Source organism: Aedes aegypti, chromosome 2, assembly GCF_002204515.2.
Source record: "Aedes aegypti strain LVP_AGWG chromosome 2, AaegL5.0 Primary Assembly, whole genome shotgun sequence".
NCBI lineage: Eukaryota > Metazoa > Arthropoda > Insecta > Diptera > Culicidae > Aedes > Aedes aegypti.
Window position 1 is genome coordinate 31,342,619 of NC_035108.1, and position 16,905 is coordinate 31,359,523.

General features: G+C 38.2%; 2 protein-coding genes across 13 annotated transcripts in view; one reads left to right on the plus strand and one right to left on the minus strand.

Annotated features, from left to right (window-relative positions):
- Positions 1 to 16,905, minus strand: part of LOC5574095 — a 217,681-nt gene that overhangs the window by 161,643 nt on the left and 39,133 nt on the right. For all 12 annotated transcript variants that reach the window (XM_021840421.1, XM_021840423.1, XM_021840422.1 and 9 more), the window contains exon 3: positions 14,003 to 14,012. The gene's annotated coding sequence lies outside the window, so the exon portion shown is untranslated. The remainder of the gene's footprint in view (positions 1 to 14,002; positions 14,013 to 16,905) is intronic.
- Positions 2,861 to 4,254, plus strand: LOC5574091 (testis-specific serine/threonine-protein kinase 3). The gene is made up of 2 exons (XM_001661111.2): positions 2,861 to 3,068; positions 3,128 to 4,254. Exons 1-2 carry the CDS (start codon positions 2,934 to 2,936, stop codon positions 4,130 to 4,132), a joined length of 1,140 nt encoding a protein of 379 aa, XP_001661161.2. The 5' UTR covers positions 2,861 to 2,933; the 3' UTR covers positions 4,133 to 4,254.

The following is a 16,905-nucleotide window of genomic DNA, read 5'->3' on the forward strand; positions in this document are numbered from 1 at the left end:
CCATGATATGTGACCATGCGAGAAAGTGAATATTCACAGTGCTCTTCGAATGCAATGTGCTATGAACTGTTATGTTTCACGAACTGTCACACTCTCTGAATACGGTTCGAGCGGCTGAATGGTTCGGAACTCTGTAGAAATCGACATCAGACGACATGTAGAATTTTTGTAGGAATCACTGTGAAAGGTTACTTAAGAAATCGGTAAAAAATTCTGGAAAACATCCCGAATTGATCACTGAAGGCATTTTTAAAGGAATTCTGTGAGAATAGCTGGAGCGATCAGCTAGCCTGTTGAAATTTCTAGAAGAGCTCTGATTCCTAGTGTGTTCCTAAAAAATCTCAGAAGAAATTACTGACAGAGTTACTGACGCTATTCCTCGTGAAGTCTGTGCAAAAAATCCTGAAGAATCTGTGGATTAAAAATCTTTGAATCCTCTATGATATACATCGGCTTTTTTCACAAGGAATCTTTTACGAATTCTTGCAGAAATTCCATTTTGGTTGTTCGAGTGATTTTCTCTTGAATTTCTACTAGATTTCACATTGTAATTTCACCAAGATTTTCTTCAGTAATTTCTCATCAAATAGTATTGTCAATTTTCTAGTTGTTTGCATTCGAATTCCGTTGATGATACCAGCAAATTTTCCAAGAGTTCCAGATGTTGCTTCCTAGATTGTGCTCCCACAAATATATCTGGGAATTCTATGAGAATAAGGAATTAGTACCGTGAAGGCCCCTAACTCTGCGCAGCTCCTAACTCTGCGCACTTTCACCAAAATCCATCAACATCTGGTAAAATACTTACATTTTTGTTCAAAATTTATGTTTCATATATTGCTACAATAGTAATAAAAAAGTACGCGAAGAATTTTCTTGACAGATTTACGTTTATTACTTTAATAAAAAATAAAATAGCTTTAAAAATATTGAAAAACGTCCAAATTGACTGCCCGTTAGCAAAAATGCTAAGAGAGTACCTAATAACTTAAGTAATTTTAAGCAAATTAAAGAGAATATATTTCAGATTTTTAGTACGTAGGCACTAGTTTATATATCGAGCAATCATCACTGGTGAAGTGCAACTTATTTTCTCTTCATTTTCTTATTCTTCTTAAGTGCGCATAGTAAGGAACCATTTTTCAACTATGTTCCTTACTATGCGCAGCAGGTATAAAACGTTATTTTCAACATACAATCAACCCTCCAGATGTCGATATTAAAGGGAACCATCGACTTGTCGACACCATCGATATATGGAATAGAAATGCTTTGGAAAAATGTTTGATGGGACCATCATAGTAAGGGAAGATTAAAAAATGACGTCCATCATATTTTAGGGATTTCTACACTCCGTCCCCTCAATCCCCTGTCGCGATTTTAACAGTACTAAATGAATGCATTGTCACATTTTCGTAGACTCCTCCTCTCCTGAACGATGGACGTAATTTTTGAATGCTGCATTGAATGCATTAAATGCAATAAAATAATTCTGATTTTTTGTATAGTGTCATGAGTCAATATCGAGTAATGGAACATCGAGGTTTAATCGTTGGTTTAGATTTTAGAAACCTAAGTTAAATAGATGTATTGGAAAACATATGATGATTTCGATTGTTTTGAGAGTTGCACTTAATGGCATTCAATTGAATAATAGATAAAATTCACTTCACTTAGTAAACTTGTGTTAGAGACATTTCACGCTCCACTGGGGACGTAAAGCCGTATAGAGCAAGAAAATGAAGATTAATTCGGAGTCAAAATGCTAGTAATGCTTTTAGTAAAATACTTCAACTGTTATAAAGAATTTATCGAGTGCGCAGAGTTAGGAACCTAAATGCGCAGAATAAGGAGCATTGCAAAAATGAATGCGCAGAGTTAGGAACACGAACACCCTTGAGAAAAATTAAAAATTTGCTATAAAAATCATTACTTAGTGAAGCTTTTATATGTTTTCCTTATACATAAGATCAATAAGTATTTGCTTCCAAAATTTCAGAATGTTGTGTTTTGTTTTCAATTAATTACAGCTGTTTGAAAATTGAAAATCCTTAACTGCGCAGAGTATGGGGCCTTCACGGTATATTCTCCGCCAATTTCAGTAGACAACTACAACGATAAACCTGAGTGTTGTTTGATCCTTCGACCTTGACGCTTGCTCCTGCGTGGGCGGGCGATGAGGGCAGGATCGAACATGTCGAACATGTGTTGTTTGGGTAGTGTATGATCCTTAGAGTGTGAGGCTCGCTCCAGTAAGGGGCGAGCGGAAAAGCAGGATCATGTCGTCGAGTGATAGTGAAAATAGCCTCAGTAGTGTGTGATTCTTAGAGTGCGGTGCTCGCTCCAGTGAGGGCGGGCAAAAAAGAAAAAAAAGTTGATAATGAGCATAGTAAGGCAACACCAGTGCCACGATGGAGAAAAGAAATAGCAATATTACCTGGTGAGATCGTATATAACATATTTAACTTATATTATCTGTTTTATAATACAAATTGAACCCACTAAATACGCGCCAGGGTCAAAAATCTAATTTTTAACTCAGGAAGTGTGAAAGCACTTCAGATATCCATTTGATATCTGGGTGTTTCCATGTGGGGCTTGCTGGTAATAAAAATTACCTCAGAATGTGTGTGTATTTACTGCCATTCTTGAAATAGGTCGTTGGAATTTCAGTAGAGCTATCACCTTCCATCTCCTGGGCTAAAGTTATCTGCACCTACATACAACGATAAACCTAAAAATGACTTTGGAGACCATTTTACTTAAAAATCCAATAGAAAATCTTATTTTCGAGTATCGGATATTTTGACCGATATGTGTCTGACTGCGCATATTCATCCAAGCATGCCACCGGCTTTAGACTGAAACCATTTTGTCAACCTTCCTTCAAATTTCAATGACAATCCGTTCCCAAAATTCCAGTCAAAATTTGTATGCCACTTAAAAATGTTTTCCAAATTATGTCCTCTAATGTAGACTCAGTTGGCGTCAGAAAATCTGCACAGGAGCACATCAAAACCTTAGGCTATAGGTTCATCGCGCGTTTGGGCGAGGGAACATTTTCCAAGGTTCGTACGTTCTAGATTAACCATTTCGACCCCAACTACAGCCTTGTCCCTTTCCTTAGGTCTACCTGACCGAATACACGCACAAAGATGCCTCCACCAGTGAAAAGCTGGCATGTAAGCTGATCGACACCGCAGCATGTAGCCCCAAGTTCAAGAAGAAGTTTCTACCCCGAGAGTTGGCCATCCTGTTAAGGATCCGTCATCCGCACATCATTCGGGTGCAGGCCATGATGAAGTGCCATTCCAAAATCTTCATTTTTATGCGATATGCCGAGATGGGCGATCTTCTCACGTTCATTCTGGCTCACGGACCTATTGGGGAGAACCAGACCCGAATATGGGGAAGACACATGGCACTGGCCCTTCAATATCTGCACGAGCTCGGCATAGCCCATCGAGACTTGAAGTGCGAGAATATCCTGATCACTTCGAATTTCAACGTCAAGCTGAGTGATTTCGGATTCGCGCGGCACATTATGAAAGATGGCGCTGCGGAACTGAGCAGTACGTATTGCGGGTCGTTCGACTACGCCGCCCCGGAGATTCTGAAGGGTCAACCGTACGACGCGAGGGCTTCCGATATGTGGGCCTACGGAGTGCTGCTGTACGTGATGTTGAACAAGTCGATGCCTTTCAAGGGCCGAACGAAGGTCGTGTACGAAGCACAAATGGATAGGAAATGGCAGTTTCGGTCCAGAGTTCGTCACAAGTTGTCAAGCCAGGTTAAGCTGCTGGTGGGAAATCTACTGGAACCGAATCCGATTATCCGGTACACGGTGGAGGAAACGCTGGCCTACGGATGGTACACGGAGAACCCGAAAATGAGGGCCTTGCGGCCGGATGAATTACATGCATTGACGGAAGCGCGGGGGTGTACAACCGATTCTAGGGATGTGCTGCAGGTGAAGTCGAAGCTTAGGGTATCTGGTAGTGATGTGATAACTACGATCAAGGCTGTTGACGAGACGGATGGTGGACGGCATGGGTCGAGTCTGTCGGTGAAGACGTCTACCATCGAGCTGATTCAGGATGCGTCTAGTGATGTTATTGCAGACCGCAAGTAACGGAAGAACGATGTATAATTTGATATAAATTTATTGCGAAATACTCACTTTAAATCATAACACATCGAAATTATCATTGCTATGAATACTTTAGCTGTCAAAGAAAGAGTTCTAAAAATGAACCACCATTTTTTCTACTTCCCATTGCTTTCGCGAATGTTTTAACATAAATCTATTAGCATCTTCTCAAACTGTGATGCTAAGAGAGGCGACAACTTTAACGGAAATAGGCGCCGCAATCGTGCCGAACAAAACAAAAAAAAATCTCACAACTATGCTAAATACGTGTCACACAAAAGCTCATTTTTAACAAGCATGTGCCAGACAATAGACTTTTTTTCTGCTGCTTCATCATGAAGATGAATTCTCCAACTTTGATTCGGTTGAGGAGAGCAAACGAGAACACGTACATTACACTCCGGCGTTGAATCGTGTGTCTTCATTAGCCACAGCACCTACCAAATCCACGGCGGAGCGAATGACTGCGTGATGTGACGTTGCATAGTGATCCAGTTCTCTAGAAAGCTGTCAATAATCCACACAAGTAGCGCACTAGTTATTTTTTATATAGATTTACTTGTAATCCAGATGTGGCCAGATCTGGTCAAATAACAGTGAAAATATCAATTTTGTTAAAAACAAATTCTAGGAAAACCGAAAAATGGTGATTTCACCCAATATAGGATCTGCAACCCTTAAACATGTTACCCAACACTTTTCAAGAACGAAACTTGTAAAATATGGGGAATAAGTCATTTTGGCCATGATTTTTTTAAATCTGAACCACTGAGCGCCGTCGTCTAGAGCAGAAACGTGTATCTAATGAGCATGAGCTCTTTTTGTCCGTCCCTCTTTGGGCAATAAAGGTGCGAGCCTAGATAAAGGCAGAAGCTCTTAAAAATGACCTGTAATAGCCGGTGGATGGCCCCGTGAGCTCAATGGACTTGTTCGGTGTAATTACCCTCCAAGCCTAACGATGATGTGACCATCTCTCGGAAAAGTGGATTAATGGAGGTCCAACCCGTGAACCCTAATCAATTTCCAGTGGAAATTTTATCGTAGCTGGCAAGATTTTTTTGAGTTTACAGAATATGTCAATCGCTGTAAACGCAACGCACTATATTTCAGTAATGGTGAAACCCCAGATAATTTCCAGTTCAAAACGCAAATCACGTAGAGCAAAAGTGCAAAGTTTCATTTAGATTGAAAAAGTCGGTCTTAAAATGACATTTTATTTGCGTTTAGAATTAAAAAAGATAGCCAATAACACGATGATTTTGTTCGCCGCCTCTATGGGCAACTGTAATTTTCAAAAAATTGTGCAATTATCTTAATTTGGAGGAACCTACAATGTTAAAGAATCATAAAAAAGCAAAGCAACTAAATAATTCTAGGGTATATTTTTTCAATATTTTTTTCATATTGAATTTAACCTTGCAGTCGATGAATGCTTTCAAGTCAATGAAGCAATATCAAAGACGGGCCCGATTACTTTGGTCAAGCGCCAACGTTGGGTGCCACGGTTAGTGGCCTTCAGTTGAGTAGTTTTCTCGAAATTAAGCTGAGTCACGTACTAATCGTGGGAATTTTGTAGCATGTCAGTGTCAATTGAGAACAATGTTTAGGTTCAATAACTCAAAACAACCTAAATATTAATCATTTGATTACGTGATAGATTTGAACAACCGTTAAAAGTTTCGTTCATAGAAATTGTGATGCAGTGACCTTCACTCACATTCGTACCAACTTCTGGCGTAACTGCTCTCGAGTGGAATCGCGAAATCGGCTCCCAAAACCGAAACGTGACCAAGCGCACATCAGTAAGGTTGGTTTGCATTTTGGGAACCACATTAGCAAGTCAAATATCCCCTGTAAACCAAATTTTAACAAGCACTTTACTTGACGGCGACCTTCACTTTCGAGTGGTCGTGCGGTTCTTATCATTAGCACAAACCATCGTTACCCAGAGTTGGAGCATTTATTATCCTTTGAGACCATTAGATGGGAGAAGCACAATTGCACAAACTGTGATGCCACCCTTTTCGAAACGAAAGCAAAGGATATCATCACATTGGTATGAAAGGCAAGCGAATTAAACAAAATGATAAAGGATTAGTGGAGGGTCGTCCTGAATGGATCATTTAGAAAATGTGTCGATTGATCTGTAGGAAAAACCTTAACATACTATAAGCAATTTTTTTAAAACTTCATATTCCTTAGGAATTCCTCCAAGAAGTTATCTGGGGTTCCTGCAGGAACTCCCCTTGAATACCTCCAATCTGAGACATCTCCAAGAATTTCTCAGATATTTCTTCAGGATTCCACCAAGAATTCCCCAGGGATTTCTACAGTAATTCCCTAGAGATTATTCCAGGAATTATCAAGAGAATTCTGCAGGAATTCCTACAACAATTCCCCGATGAATCCTCAAGTAATTCCTCAAGGATTCTTCCAGTCATTCACCAGAAACTCTTCTAGGAATTTCTGAGTGATTCCCCTAAGAATTTCTCAGCAATTCATTTAGGTATTCCTCCAGGATTTTTGCAGGGAATTCTTGTTTTCTAGAATCACAGTAATTGAAAATATGCTACAGATTCAATGGAACATACAATATCCTGCCAAAAACACTCATCCTAAAAATGGTTCTCTTGTTTTCTGTAACATGATAAAACTAGAACCAAACGATTTTGAAACCAATGGAAGTACACCATCTAAATCACATGACAAACCCCTTCTGATTAGAATCGATCAACTGCAACAGCGTTCTCCCACGCTTCCACCAAACGTGCTCCGTACAAACCCTTAGTTAGAATCTCTTCTTCTGTCTTTTACGGTTCTCGCTAAAACCTCAACAACTGCAGATAGCGCACGAAAACCCAACGGAAACGTGCCAAGGTTACCACCCTTATGAGCCCTTGGCACGCCACGAAGACGACGACAATCAAACTGTAGCAGAACATGATTGTGTGATTGGTGACTTTGGCCCTCGGCCCCAGGCGGATTGAGAACCTACCAACAACCGAAGGGAAACATCAATCTGCACTGCCATCGTATCAGAAATGGGGAAGACGTTTGATACGTTTAGATTTCCAAAACGATTGAATACTCATGGCGGCAACATAAGACAGCGCTGCGCTAATAGGCGCAGACGATTTGTCCAAATTAGATAAATTACGGTCTGCTAAGCATCATCGAGTTATCTACGTAGTCTTGGGTTTCTCCGGCTGCTTGAGCTGGAAAATTTGCGTAACCGTGAGTAAACTCAATCGGAAGGCGGGTTTTTTCTTGGTTGACTGCTTCCGCTCGAGTAAGGTAATGGAAGAACGGTTAAACGCCATCTCAATTTGATGATTTCTCCGACTACCGAGCTGAACCGGAACAACGTTCGAGAAATATGACGACAATGTCTGTGACAGCAGCTATGAAGAAGTCAAATGCCTTCGAAGCAAGAAACAATTGCGCCCTTCGAGGTGACTTATTAGATGAAAACAGTTTTTCCTGCAATTGAGGTACAAAATGCTTTCCCCAGAGTTGCGTCTCTTTGGAACGCTTTGCTCAGACAATGCGGCAGAGCTTCATGATTAGTTTGTCAAAATGTTAAACGTCCGTATGTTGTCAACAGCGAGCAGTCCTCCAACGAAACGGAAAGTAACTCATGATCGTTGATTTCAGCCTGATTCCAACTTACAATGTCCAGCATTAAGTTATGTGCTATTCAATCCGTGAGGTTAATCTGGCATGAGACCAGCAAACTACATACAAAATCAATTATGGAACACAACGTCACGTGCAACACGAGAGATCCATTCCCTATCACGCTATCACATCCCATCACAGAAAGTATCTCTAAAACGAGTTGAATTTCATATACATATGTGAAGATTGTCAACCGACCTGCCACACACATACTGTGCACCAATAAAATCATCGGAATAACTTCATGAATAAATTTCATCTCACTTTCTCTGTGATATGCCGCATATGTGAATATTTCACATCCTTCCGTTCTGGATGTTTGCGGTTTTACGCGCTTTAGGATTCGTAAAGCTCGCATCGCTTTCAGATGCTGGATGTTGAAGTATGAAAGTATGAAACACCATTTTTCATGGCTAATAGTATTACTCAGAAGTCTCATCACGAATCCTTTTTCAGATTTCCTAATAGTCTCGCTGTTGAAAGCAGAAAAAGGTTGGCTACCGCCTTCTTTATCACAGTCCCATGCTTGGTTCTGTCAGCTTTGTGCAAAGAGTAACACAATTTACCAAGGGCGTAGTAAGATTTTCTATCGTTCCTGGGCAAACGTTCCATAGGTTTCGCGCATTTTTTTAAAGGAATATATGCTTCCTTACACAGTTTTCAATTCAAATTATTAGCTTGTATAATTAACGATTAAAAATAAAGTTTACAAAACCAACTAATATTGAAAATTTTCTCGACTTCCGTTGGTATAAAGTATCATCATATCTACCACACGATATGAATAAAAAAGGCAACTGGGACAAAGAAAACTCTCGATGAATTACACTATACAGAGCAACGGGTTCTGTACTCACGGAGACGTAATGCCAAGAAGAATACCGCAGAACAGGCCTGCCCAACCTGTTTGAATCGCGGGCCAACTATCCGAAACAATATTGTGTGGCGGGCCACACTTTTTTAGTACAGAATTTACCAAATGTTTAGTCTCATCTATTATTATTTGGAAATTCTGCCAATGTTTTTTAGAATGAAGTCCTGGATATTTCGAGAATTTTGCTCGGAACTCTGTGAAAATTGTCTTTAGGATTCCCTCAGACTCATTTAGAAATTTTGTTCTAGAATCTGAAGAAGTTTATCCTGTCCAGAATTCTGAATTCAGAAATTAATTGGGAAACTTTCCCAATATAACGTCCCGGATTTGGTGAAGCTCATTTGCCCAAGGTTTTGTACAAATTCTGAATAAAAAACCATTCCAAAATCATCTAAAAATTGGAAAGCCATATTGTAAAGTTGTAAATTGTATAAGGTATGATTTTGCCTCTAGGTCTGCCCAATATATGTTATATTCAGGTATGAAATTCAGACCCACGAGTCTTTCACTAAGTTATTCACTAAGATTGACTATAGGTTTTTATCAAACTTCTAAATTCATTTTTTTATTATTTTATAATGAAGTAAATTATAGAAAATATTGTTTAATATTCTAAATTGATCTATTTTTTTTAAATGATTTGTTTGACCCAAAAACTCTCAAGACTCCCGAATTAAAAGATACGGCAGTCTAAGTTTACAAACGTGGTTTTCTAAAATCTTAGTTTTCGTTGATATTTTCACTTCAATTGACTTCCGTATCAACCCGACCCCTCTGATTTATGCTCTGAATCGTCCATGCGTGGTAAAAATTCACTCAGATTTGTTTTTTTTTCTCGGTAAAAGGCATGGTGTTAATTTTACCACCCCTGTTAATTTTGCCACCTCTTCCCCTATACGACGGACAAAAACTTTTTCTGGATTTTAGAGAACAAAACCTTCAAACTTCGAAAACGAAACGAAACGGCGAAAATTGTTCTGTATAGCGAAGTTATGTCAGATTGTAAAGTAAAATAATCTGAAATTATATATACCGTTAAGTCACCAGTCACCGTGCGGGCTCCATTCACCGTGCACATATACAAATTCCTACAAAATATTCATACAATTTTCACAAATTATTCTTTTGTCAGCAAAATAAGATAAAACTAATAAAATGAGGTAGTTTTTGTCACAAAGCATTTTGAAAAACCTAGTTTATGTAGTCAAAATCATGTCAATTCTGTTTGATAATGAGATTTTTCAACACTCTTAGTAGAAACGCCAAAAATTACCATTTTTCATTTTAAAGTTAGAGTATGAAATTTTTCAAAATTTCAACAAGTTTACATTGTGGATATCTCTTCCCCTATACGACGGACAAAAACTTTTTCTGGATTTTAGAGAACAAAACCTTCAAACTTCGAAAACGAAACGAAACGACGAAAATTGTTCTGTATAGCGAAGTTTTGTCAGATTGCAAAGTACAATAATCAGAAATTATATATACTCATGAAAACAATGAAAATAACGCTTGTGCATGCTAAAAAAAACATTTAATTTCACTAGAGTTTGTATCTTTCTACTAAACACATTATCAAAAATTCCGAGCACGGTGAAGCTAGAAAGAACGGCCAATAAAAAAAAGGGTGAATTTGATATGCAATAATTGATTCATTCTCCTCCTCGAAATGTATATATTTACAAGAATTAAGTGCCGAAAACTATTCGGAGATATTGGCTATTTGGGGAAATGGTATATTTGGGGAAACGATTTTTTCGGGGAACTGGCGTTTGGAGAAATGACATTCTTTGGAGAAATCACATTCTTCTTAATTTTAGGGAAAGTAGCACAATCGGCTTTGATCAGACATTGCGATTAGTATGCGAATTTAAAATAATGCTTAACTGGTAGATTTTTAAACATGTTTTCAAATGTGAATACACGATCGTACATATACAATTCACAAAAGTTGTTTTCCCATACAAAATGGTCAACTTCAGTATTGGACAAAATATTTGCAACTTTTTCGATTTTTCATACAAAATTGTCAACTTCGGTAGGCCAAACCTCAACTATTTATGGACCAATTTGAATGAAATTTGTACGGTACCTCAGACATAACTTGAATTGCAACATATATTTTTGAGATCGAATCCAAAAGTTATAACGGTTTGACTTAAGTGAAATTTTTGATAAAAACTTATAAACGATTTATCCGAAAATGTAAAAGTCCTACACAAAAACTGTCTTTAATAAACTTCTTCTTCTTATAAAAATCTACAACTTTGCTGAAGATATCATTAAGCTATTTCTTCATTTTTTAGAACTATGGTATTTATTCAAATTAGGCAAAAAATTCACTTCAGTAAAACCGTTGCTGCTTTTGAACTCGTGATTATGAAACCTACTCAAAAATACATGTTAAGATTCAAGTTATCAGTGCCGGATTTGGGCTTCGGGGGGCCCGGGTCAGATCTCATAAAGGAGGCCCTTTTATAAAAAATTCACCACGTTTTGGGATTCCACAAACCAACGTGTTGAGTTTTGAATGAGATGGTCGGTCCAAAGATATGAGGGGCTCAAATACAAAGTGGTGTAAATAACATTTTCAATTGTGAGCTATATACATTGAAAATTTTAACTGTTTTCAAACTTATCAATAGTATTTTTAGATGATTTTTCCGTCTAATGGGAAAAATATAACAATTCGTGTTCAGACGGACTGCACTAAGTGTTTTATTTTTAATGGCTTCAAGAAAACGTACCTCTGCCATTCGGAATATCAAAATATTTGCATTATTTGCTATGATAATTCAACTTATCTATTTGATGACAAATTTGGATAATAATAGCATCGGAAAAATCAGAATTGATGTTGTCCTCAATGTATATTTAAAACACCAAAATATCGTCTAGTCCTGTCTGTGCATAGTTCTTAAAATTCTCCCATTTTGACAAAAATGTTAACAATTTACGATAAGTTTAATCTTTTACAAAGTTTGGCATTTCATCTAAGTGAAAAAATTTGCAAAGGCATGCCTACTTCTAAATATTTACATTTAAAAAAATCCAATTTGTAATTTTTGCCATTTTTTTTCAAATAGTGTTTTTTAAATGCCTTCCAATTTCTTGAATAGAATTTTATTATTTTCCATAAATCGAATTCCAAGTTATTTATTAGATGTAATTCAAATTTCAGGTCAATCGGTTCGTCAGAAGCTGTTATAAAGTTCCCTAAACTTGAACATTTTGTATGGAAATCGGCCTTTATGTACTGTTTTCCTACCAGTATTGTATATTCAATAGATTATATTCAAAGCTAAACCTTTACTGAAGTAAAACTAAGCCTATACTGATTTCAAAGAAAACTTCATCAACTCTGGCTTACAAAACGGAAAAGTATTTAAAAATACCGCGTCACAAAAGAATTTCTCATACACTTCAGGTCTCTGATAGAATTGCAAATATGTTTAAATTTTGAAGTTCTGATAGGAACCCAATAAACTCTTTGAATTCAGCAGCGATTTACAGGTTTAGCCGTATTTTTTAAGATCCAGCAAAAACGTTAAGCGCATTTTCATTTCCTATATTTTTTTTAAATTAATTAGAGAAGAATGTTGAAGGTTTTGGGTTAACTTTCATATTTTCTTGTAATATACTGTGCGATTTAGATGTTAGGTGAAGAAAAACAATTAACTCAAATATTGAAAAGTTGTCTTGAACGTTTGAATTATATGTTCAAATGTCTAAAGAGAAAATATGGAAAAATATTTTACAGAGTTTTTTGTTCTTAATTTTGATTCCTCGGGGGCCCCCTAAACCGGGGGGCCCGGGGCATTTGCCCCCTTGGCACCCCCCCAAATCCGGGCCTGCAAGTTATGTCTAACGTGCTGTGAAAATTTCATTCAAATCGATTCTTGATGTCTTTATATTAATTGTTCCTTATCACCCAATGAACAAGTGTGCTGAAGACGTTTGGTTCATTTTTGCTAGAACACTTATTGTATTAAAAAAAAGACAATTTACACCAAAGGCTGCACAGACTGAACGATCACTAACATTAGGCAATGGACAACACATAACACCCAGTAGCCCAGTGATGAATTTTTCGTTTGACGAAAAGTTTCCACCGACCGAAGTGGGAATCGAACACACTTATTTGTCACATTTTTTGTCACAATTCAACCTATCTTATATGTAACTTTTGAATGAATAATTTCTACATAACTTTATCAATAGTTATAAAAAATTGACGTAATTTGTAGTTCGTCACAGAAAAAAAAATGATATAGCTATCTGAAGTTAACCATTTTGTATGGAAAATCGGCTTTGGTATATTTTATATGTCCGATACTGTAGATCTAGGGTATAGAAGTATAGCTTATTATGCACGGAGTAAAACAGTACTGTCCAGTCAATATTTTTGTAGTTTTATCGATAACTTACAGAGCCATCTATTACAATTAATCCAATCATACATTTTGTAGATTCAACTGTTTAGTAGTCTTGACTCAATTAAATTGATCCAACCACTACTCGCCAAAGTATGGAATTGCTTTACCGACTATTAAAACAGTCGTTTTGAACATTGCAAAACACTAAAACACTGTTGTAGTGATTCTAAAGTGATCGTGGAGTATCTATCTATATAAATAAAAATGGAATGGTGTTTGTATGTCACGAAATGGCTTACGAACGGGTCAGTGGATTTGGATAATTCTTTCTCCATTTTATTCGTCAAGGGTTCCGACGTGTTAGTGAGTATAAAAGTTGCAGGATTTTCACCGGGAAAGTCGGAATAACGAGAGTGAACGGAACTGTCACTTTGTATGGGACGATTCGTAGTGGTTTTCAACAGCCTACTTGATGGCAAGACGAAGTTTGCCGGGACCACTAGTTACAATTAAAGATTCGATTAAGGAATATTCGGTGAAGCGATATCATAGCTGAGTATGCGATTGGGCCAAAACATAACAAGTTAACTTATCATTAAAATTAATATTATTCTGTCATTTCAACGTTCGCCAATGGACAATACTGTTCCGTTAATGATTGGTTACGCCCATGCTCGCGCAAAGACACAAGTGTCATTTTATTACCGTTTGCTCCCTTGCATTTCTGGTAGACACGGGCCGTCACCTGCAGGTGAGTGCCATTGAGATTTCATTTTTCGTCCTGCTGGAATGATGAATACGACGCTCCAATTTTTCATTCTTTATTTTCGAGGGCAAAATGAATTGCAGTTGGCAGATGAGTCGAGACCCTAGACGGCTTGAGTGACGGTATACGGAACAAATGATGATGCAATTGATACTTACCTACTGAAATCTGAAATAGAAGGGAAAAAAACAATTTTAAGCTTCCATCATAACACTTATAAGTTGAGAATTTGATTTGAGGTAGTTGAGTTTTCATTTTAATCATGTTGTTTCCCCTACGAACTTGGCGCCATGGATCCTAATTTCATGATTAAACAAAGTAGTAAAGAATATATTCTAACAAGAATATACTTTTCAGTGATTATTAAATGTTGAATTGAAAATGGAATTCTCATGACAGTGAATGCTTTTAAATAAGAAACAACTTTAAGTAACAACTATTATTTTTGAATTTATTAAATTTGTTCACCAATGAGTGGTGTTCGACTGGACCCGACCTATAAACTGTGGAATTAGAACATTTGTTAATTGTGAAATTGTTTCATTGTAAGACGGGGAGTTGCACAATTATAAGAAAGGGTGTGGTTTGGGATTGAACCTACAAGCAACTGCTTCAAAAGTAGAAGCGTAAGCCACTATACAACCAACTAGATACCGTGCTACTTGAATTCCAAGCCAATCAATCAGTGAAATAGAAAATAAAACATTCATGATGACCTACATTTTCCGTCGCCCTGAAAGAACCAAGAACTCCAGATTTCCCAAAAAGCCATTTATTTTGGGATTTCTTTTAGCGAGATTACCTCTGTCAGCTGTCGCTGCTACCACCAGCCGTATATCTCCTCGGCCATTAGAACACATTTACACGTGGTGAACATCGTAATCCCACTGGGAAAAGAAAGCACAGACACGTGGACCAAGCAAATATCCCAAATAGGGGATCCAAAATTGCCATTTATTAATAGCCGACTTCCAAAAATAAAAATCCAATGCGATGTCGCACTTTTGGTCGCGTCGTCGTTCTGAGAAGGGAAGCGCCGGAATATCCAATCGTGAATTTGTTTACATTGGTTTGGAGAAGTGGCCCTTCCGTCTTGAAGCTGAAGAAGACGGCGAAAGAAAAAGAAAAGCTTGAAGCCCCGGAAAGTTGGGTAGAGGAAAGACTTATGTACGTTCTAAAGCAGTGGGAATACCAACGGTAGAATGATTCATGAAAGAAGCGCATTAGCCTTTTGTAGAACGATGTAGACTAGCGAAAGCGAATGATGGCCGTGTGTGAGGTGGTATAATTTAGACGGATTTTATACCTTTAAATACTTTTTTCCTCCCGTTGGTGCAAACGTTCTGGATGGACGGTCGATGGTAAGTACCGTCGTCAACGGCTTGGGGCCAGTGTTTAATGCTAGTGGCATGAAGTACTTCCGGTGTACGAGGAACGAAAAGGGGACGCTTTTGTCGTTCCGGGAATGGTACATCAAGTGTGAATAAACATTTTCTTTGAATGTTCCGTTTGGGATGTGTGACTGAAAGCCGTGTTTAATGTGTGCGAATTTTGATTTTTAAGATGTAGATAATTGCCTTTCTACGCGTTTTAAACGTATAAAAAATTCAGACCTAACAGTATATTATATTTCCGGTATATTTTGTTTTATGTAATTAGAAATCAATGCATTCATAATACAAGAGGCATATGAGGCGAAATACGCACGCCCCGTTACTCCAAAACAAGTTATAACAAACTGAATCAGAAAGTCCGCTCCGCGTTTCAGGTGGGTGAACAAATCCGCCATTGTTTCAAATTACGCGAAGCAAACAAACTGACCGGATCTCGTGAAAATTGTAACCCTAAGGGGTCTATTTTGTAAATCGAATGGACTCATGTGACTCGTCTATAGTAATTGTCGATCAAAGTAAGCATGCATATATCAGATGTCACCCATCGACTCCCATAGTAATCCAGTCACATAGAGTGACACCTATCGATAAACTCGAGTGACAGAGCCGAGTCGAGCGAAATTTTTGATCGACAGGAGTCACTGGTTTTTGGTCGACTCGACTTATAAAATAAGGCCCTTAACCCCGGATCTTCGCATAACATCTTCAAGCAAACACGAAAGTTCATGATCCTGTCGTAGATCCTGGCGATTCTAACTAACTGGAGTGTTCGCCTCCACACCGTCCATCGTTGCTCTAATCAACCTTGTAAAAGCTGTTCTCGTCTATGATCTTCTATAGCTCTAAGCGGTCAATACTGTCGTATTTCACCTTGAAACCGATGAACAAGAGGTGCGTAGAAATCTGATATAGGCAAACGGCATTATTGAGAATTTTCCGCACGGGAAAGATGCGGTCGTCAATGAAAATCTTTCAATAACTTGTCACGAACTCGTTTACTATAGATGATAAACGACGAAAGATAATATAGGATTGTACTTTGTAGACAGTGATAGTGATTGCACAATACTGTTCACACTACAGTTTGTCGTCTTTTTAGTAGATAGGGCATATAACACTTTGCTTTTACACTTCCGATAAGTGTTCCAACTACCATATTCTGGCCATCAGCCGATGCAGACATGTGGTCAACAACTCCTGGCCCATCTTGATGTGTTCGGTTCCAATATCCGATATCCGATCATCCTTGCAAGCCACCTTGTTGTTCTTAAGCTGTTGAACGCCATCATCAACTTCTCTCATCGTAGGAGCTGGTTGGTTTCTGCCCTGCCCTTATGAACCTATGTTACCTGCGCGCTGTTCTTCGTAGTGCTGCTTCCACCTTTCAATCATCTCGCGTATGTCCACCAAGATGTTCCCATTCTTATTCTTTCGCATTTCGACTCGCGACACGAAGTATTCTCGGGATGCGTTGAGCTTCTCACAGAACTTCAACAACACCATCTCTTGGCATTCCACCAATTTCAGACGTCTCGTTTTGTCCCGGCGGGTTTGCTGTTTCCGCTTCAATCTGTATCGTTCTAATTTTATCGGGTACCGTGCTGCAGAATTGCAAACCGCGCTGCTTTCTTCTCCCTCGAAGCCCCCTGGCACACCTTACCTTGTAG

Bases quoted from the DNA above. Each gene is read 5' to 3' on its own strand.
- LOC5574091 (XM_001661111.2), top strand. From the start codon at position 2,934: ATGCCACTTAAAAATGTTTTCCAAATTATGTCCTCTAATGTAGACTCA. The intron at 3,069-3,127 runs GTTCGTACGTTC...CCCTTTCCTTAG, and splicing joins GCGAGGGAACATTTTCCAAG to GTCTACCTGACCGAATACAC.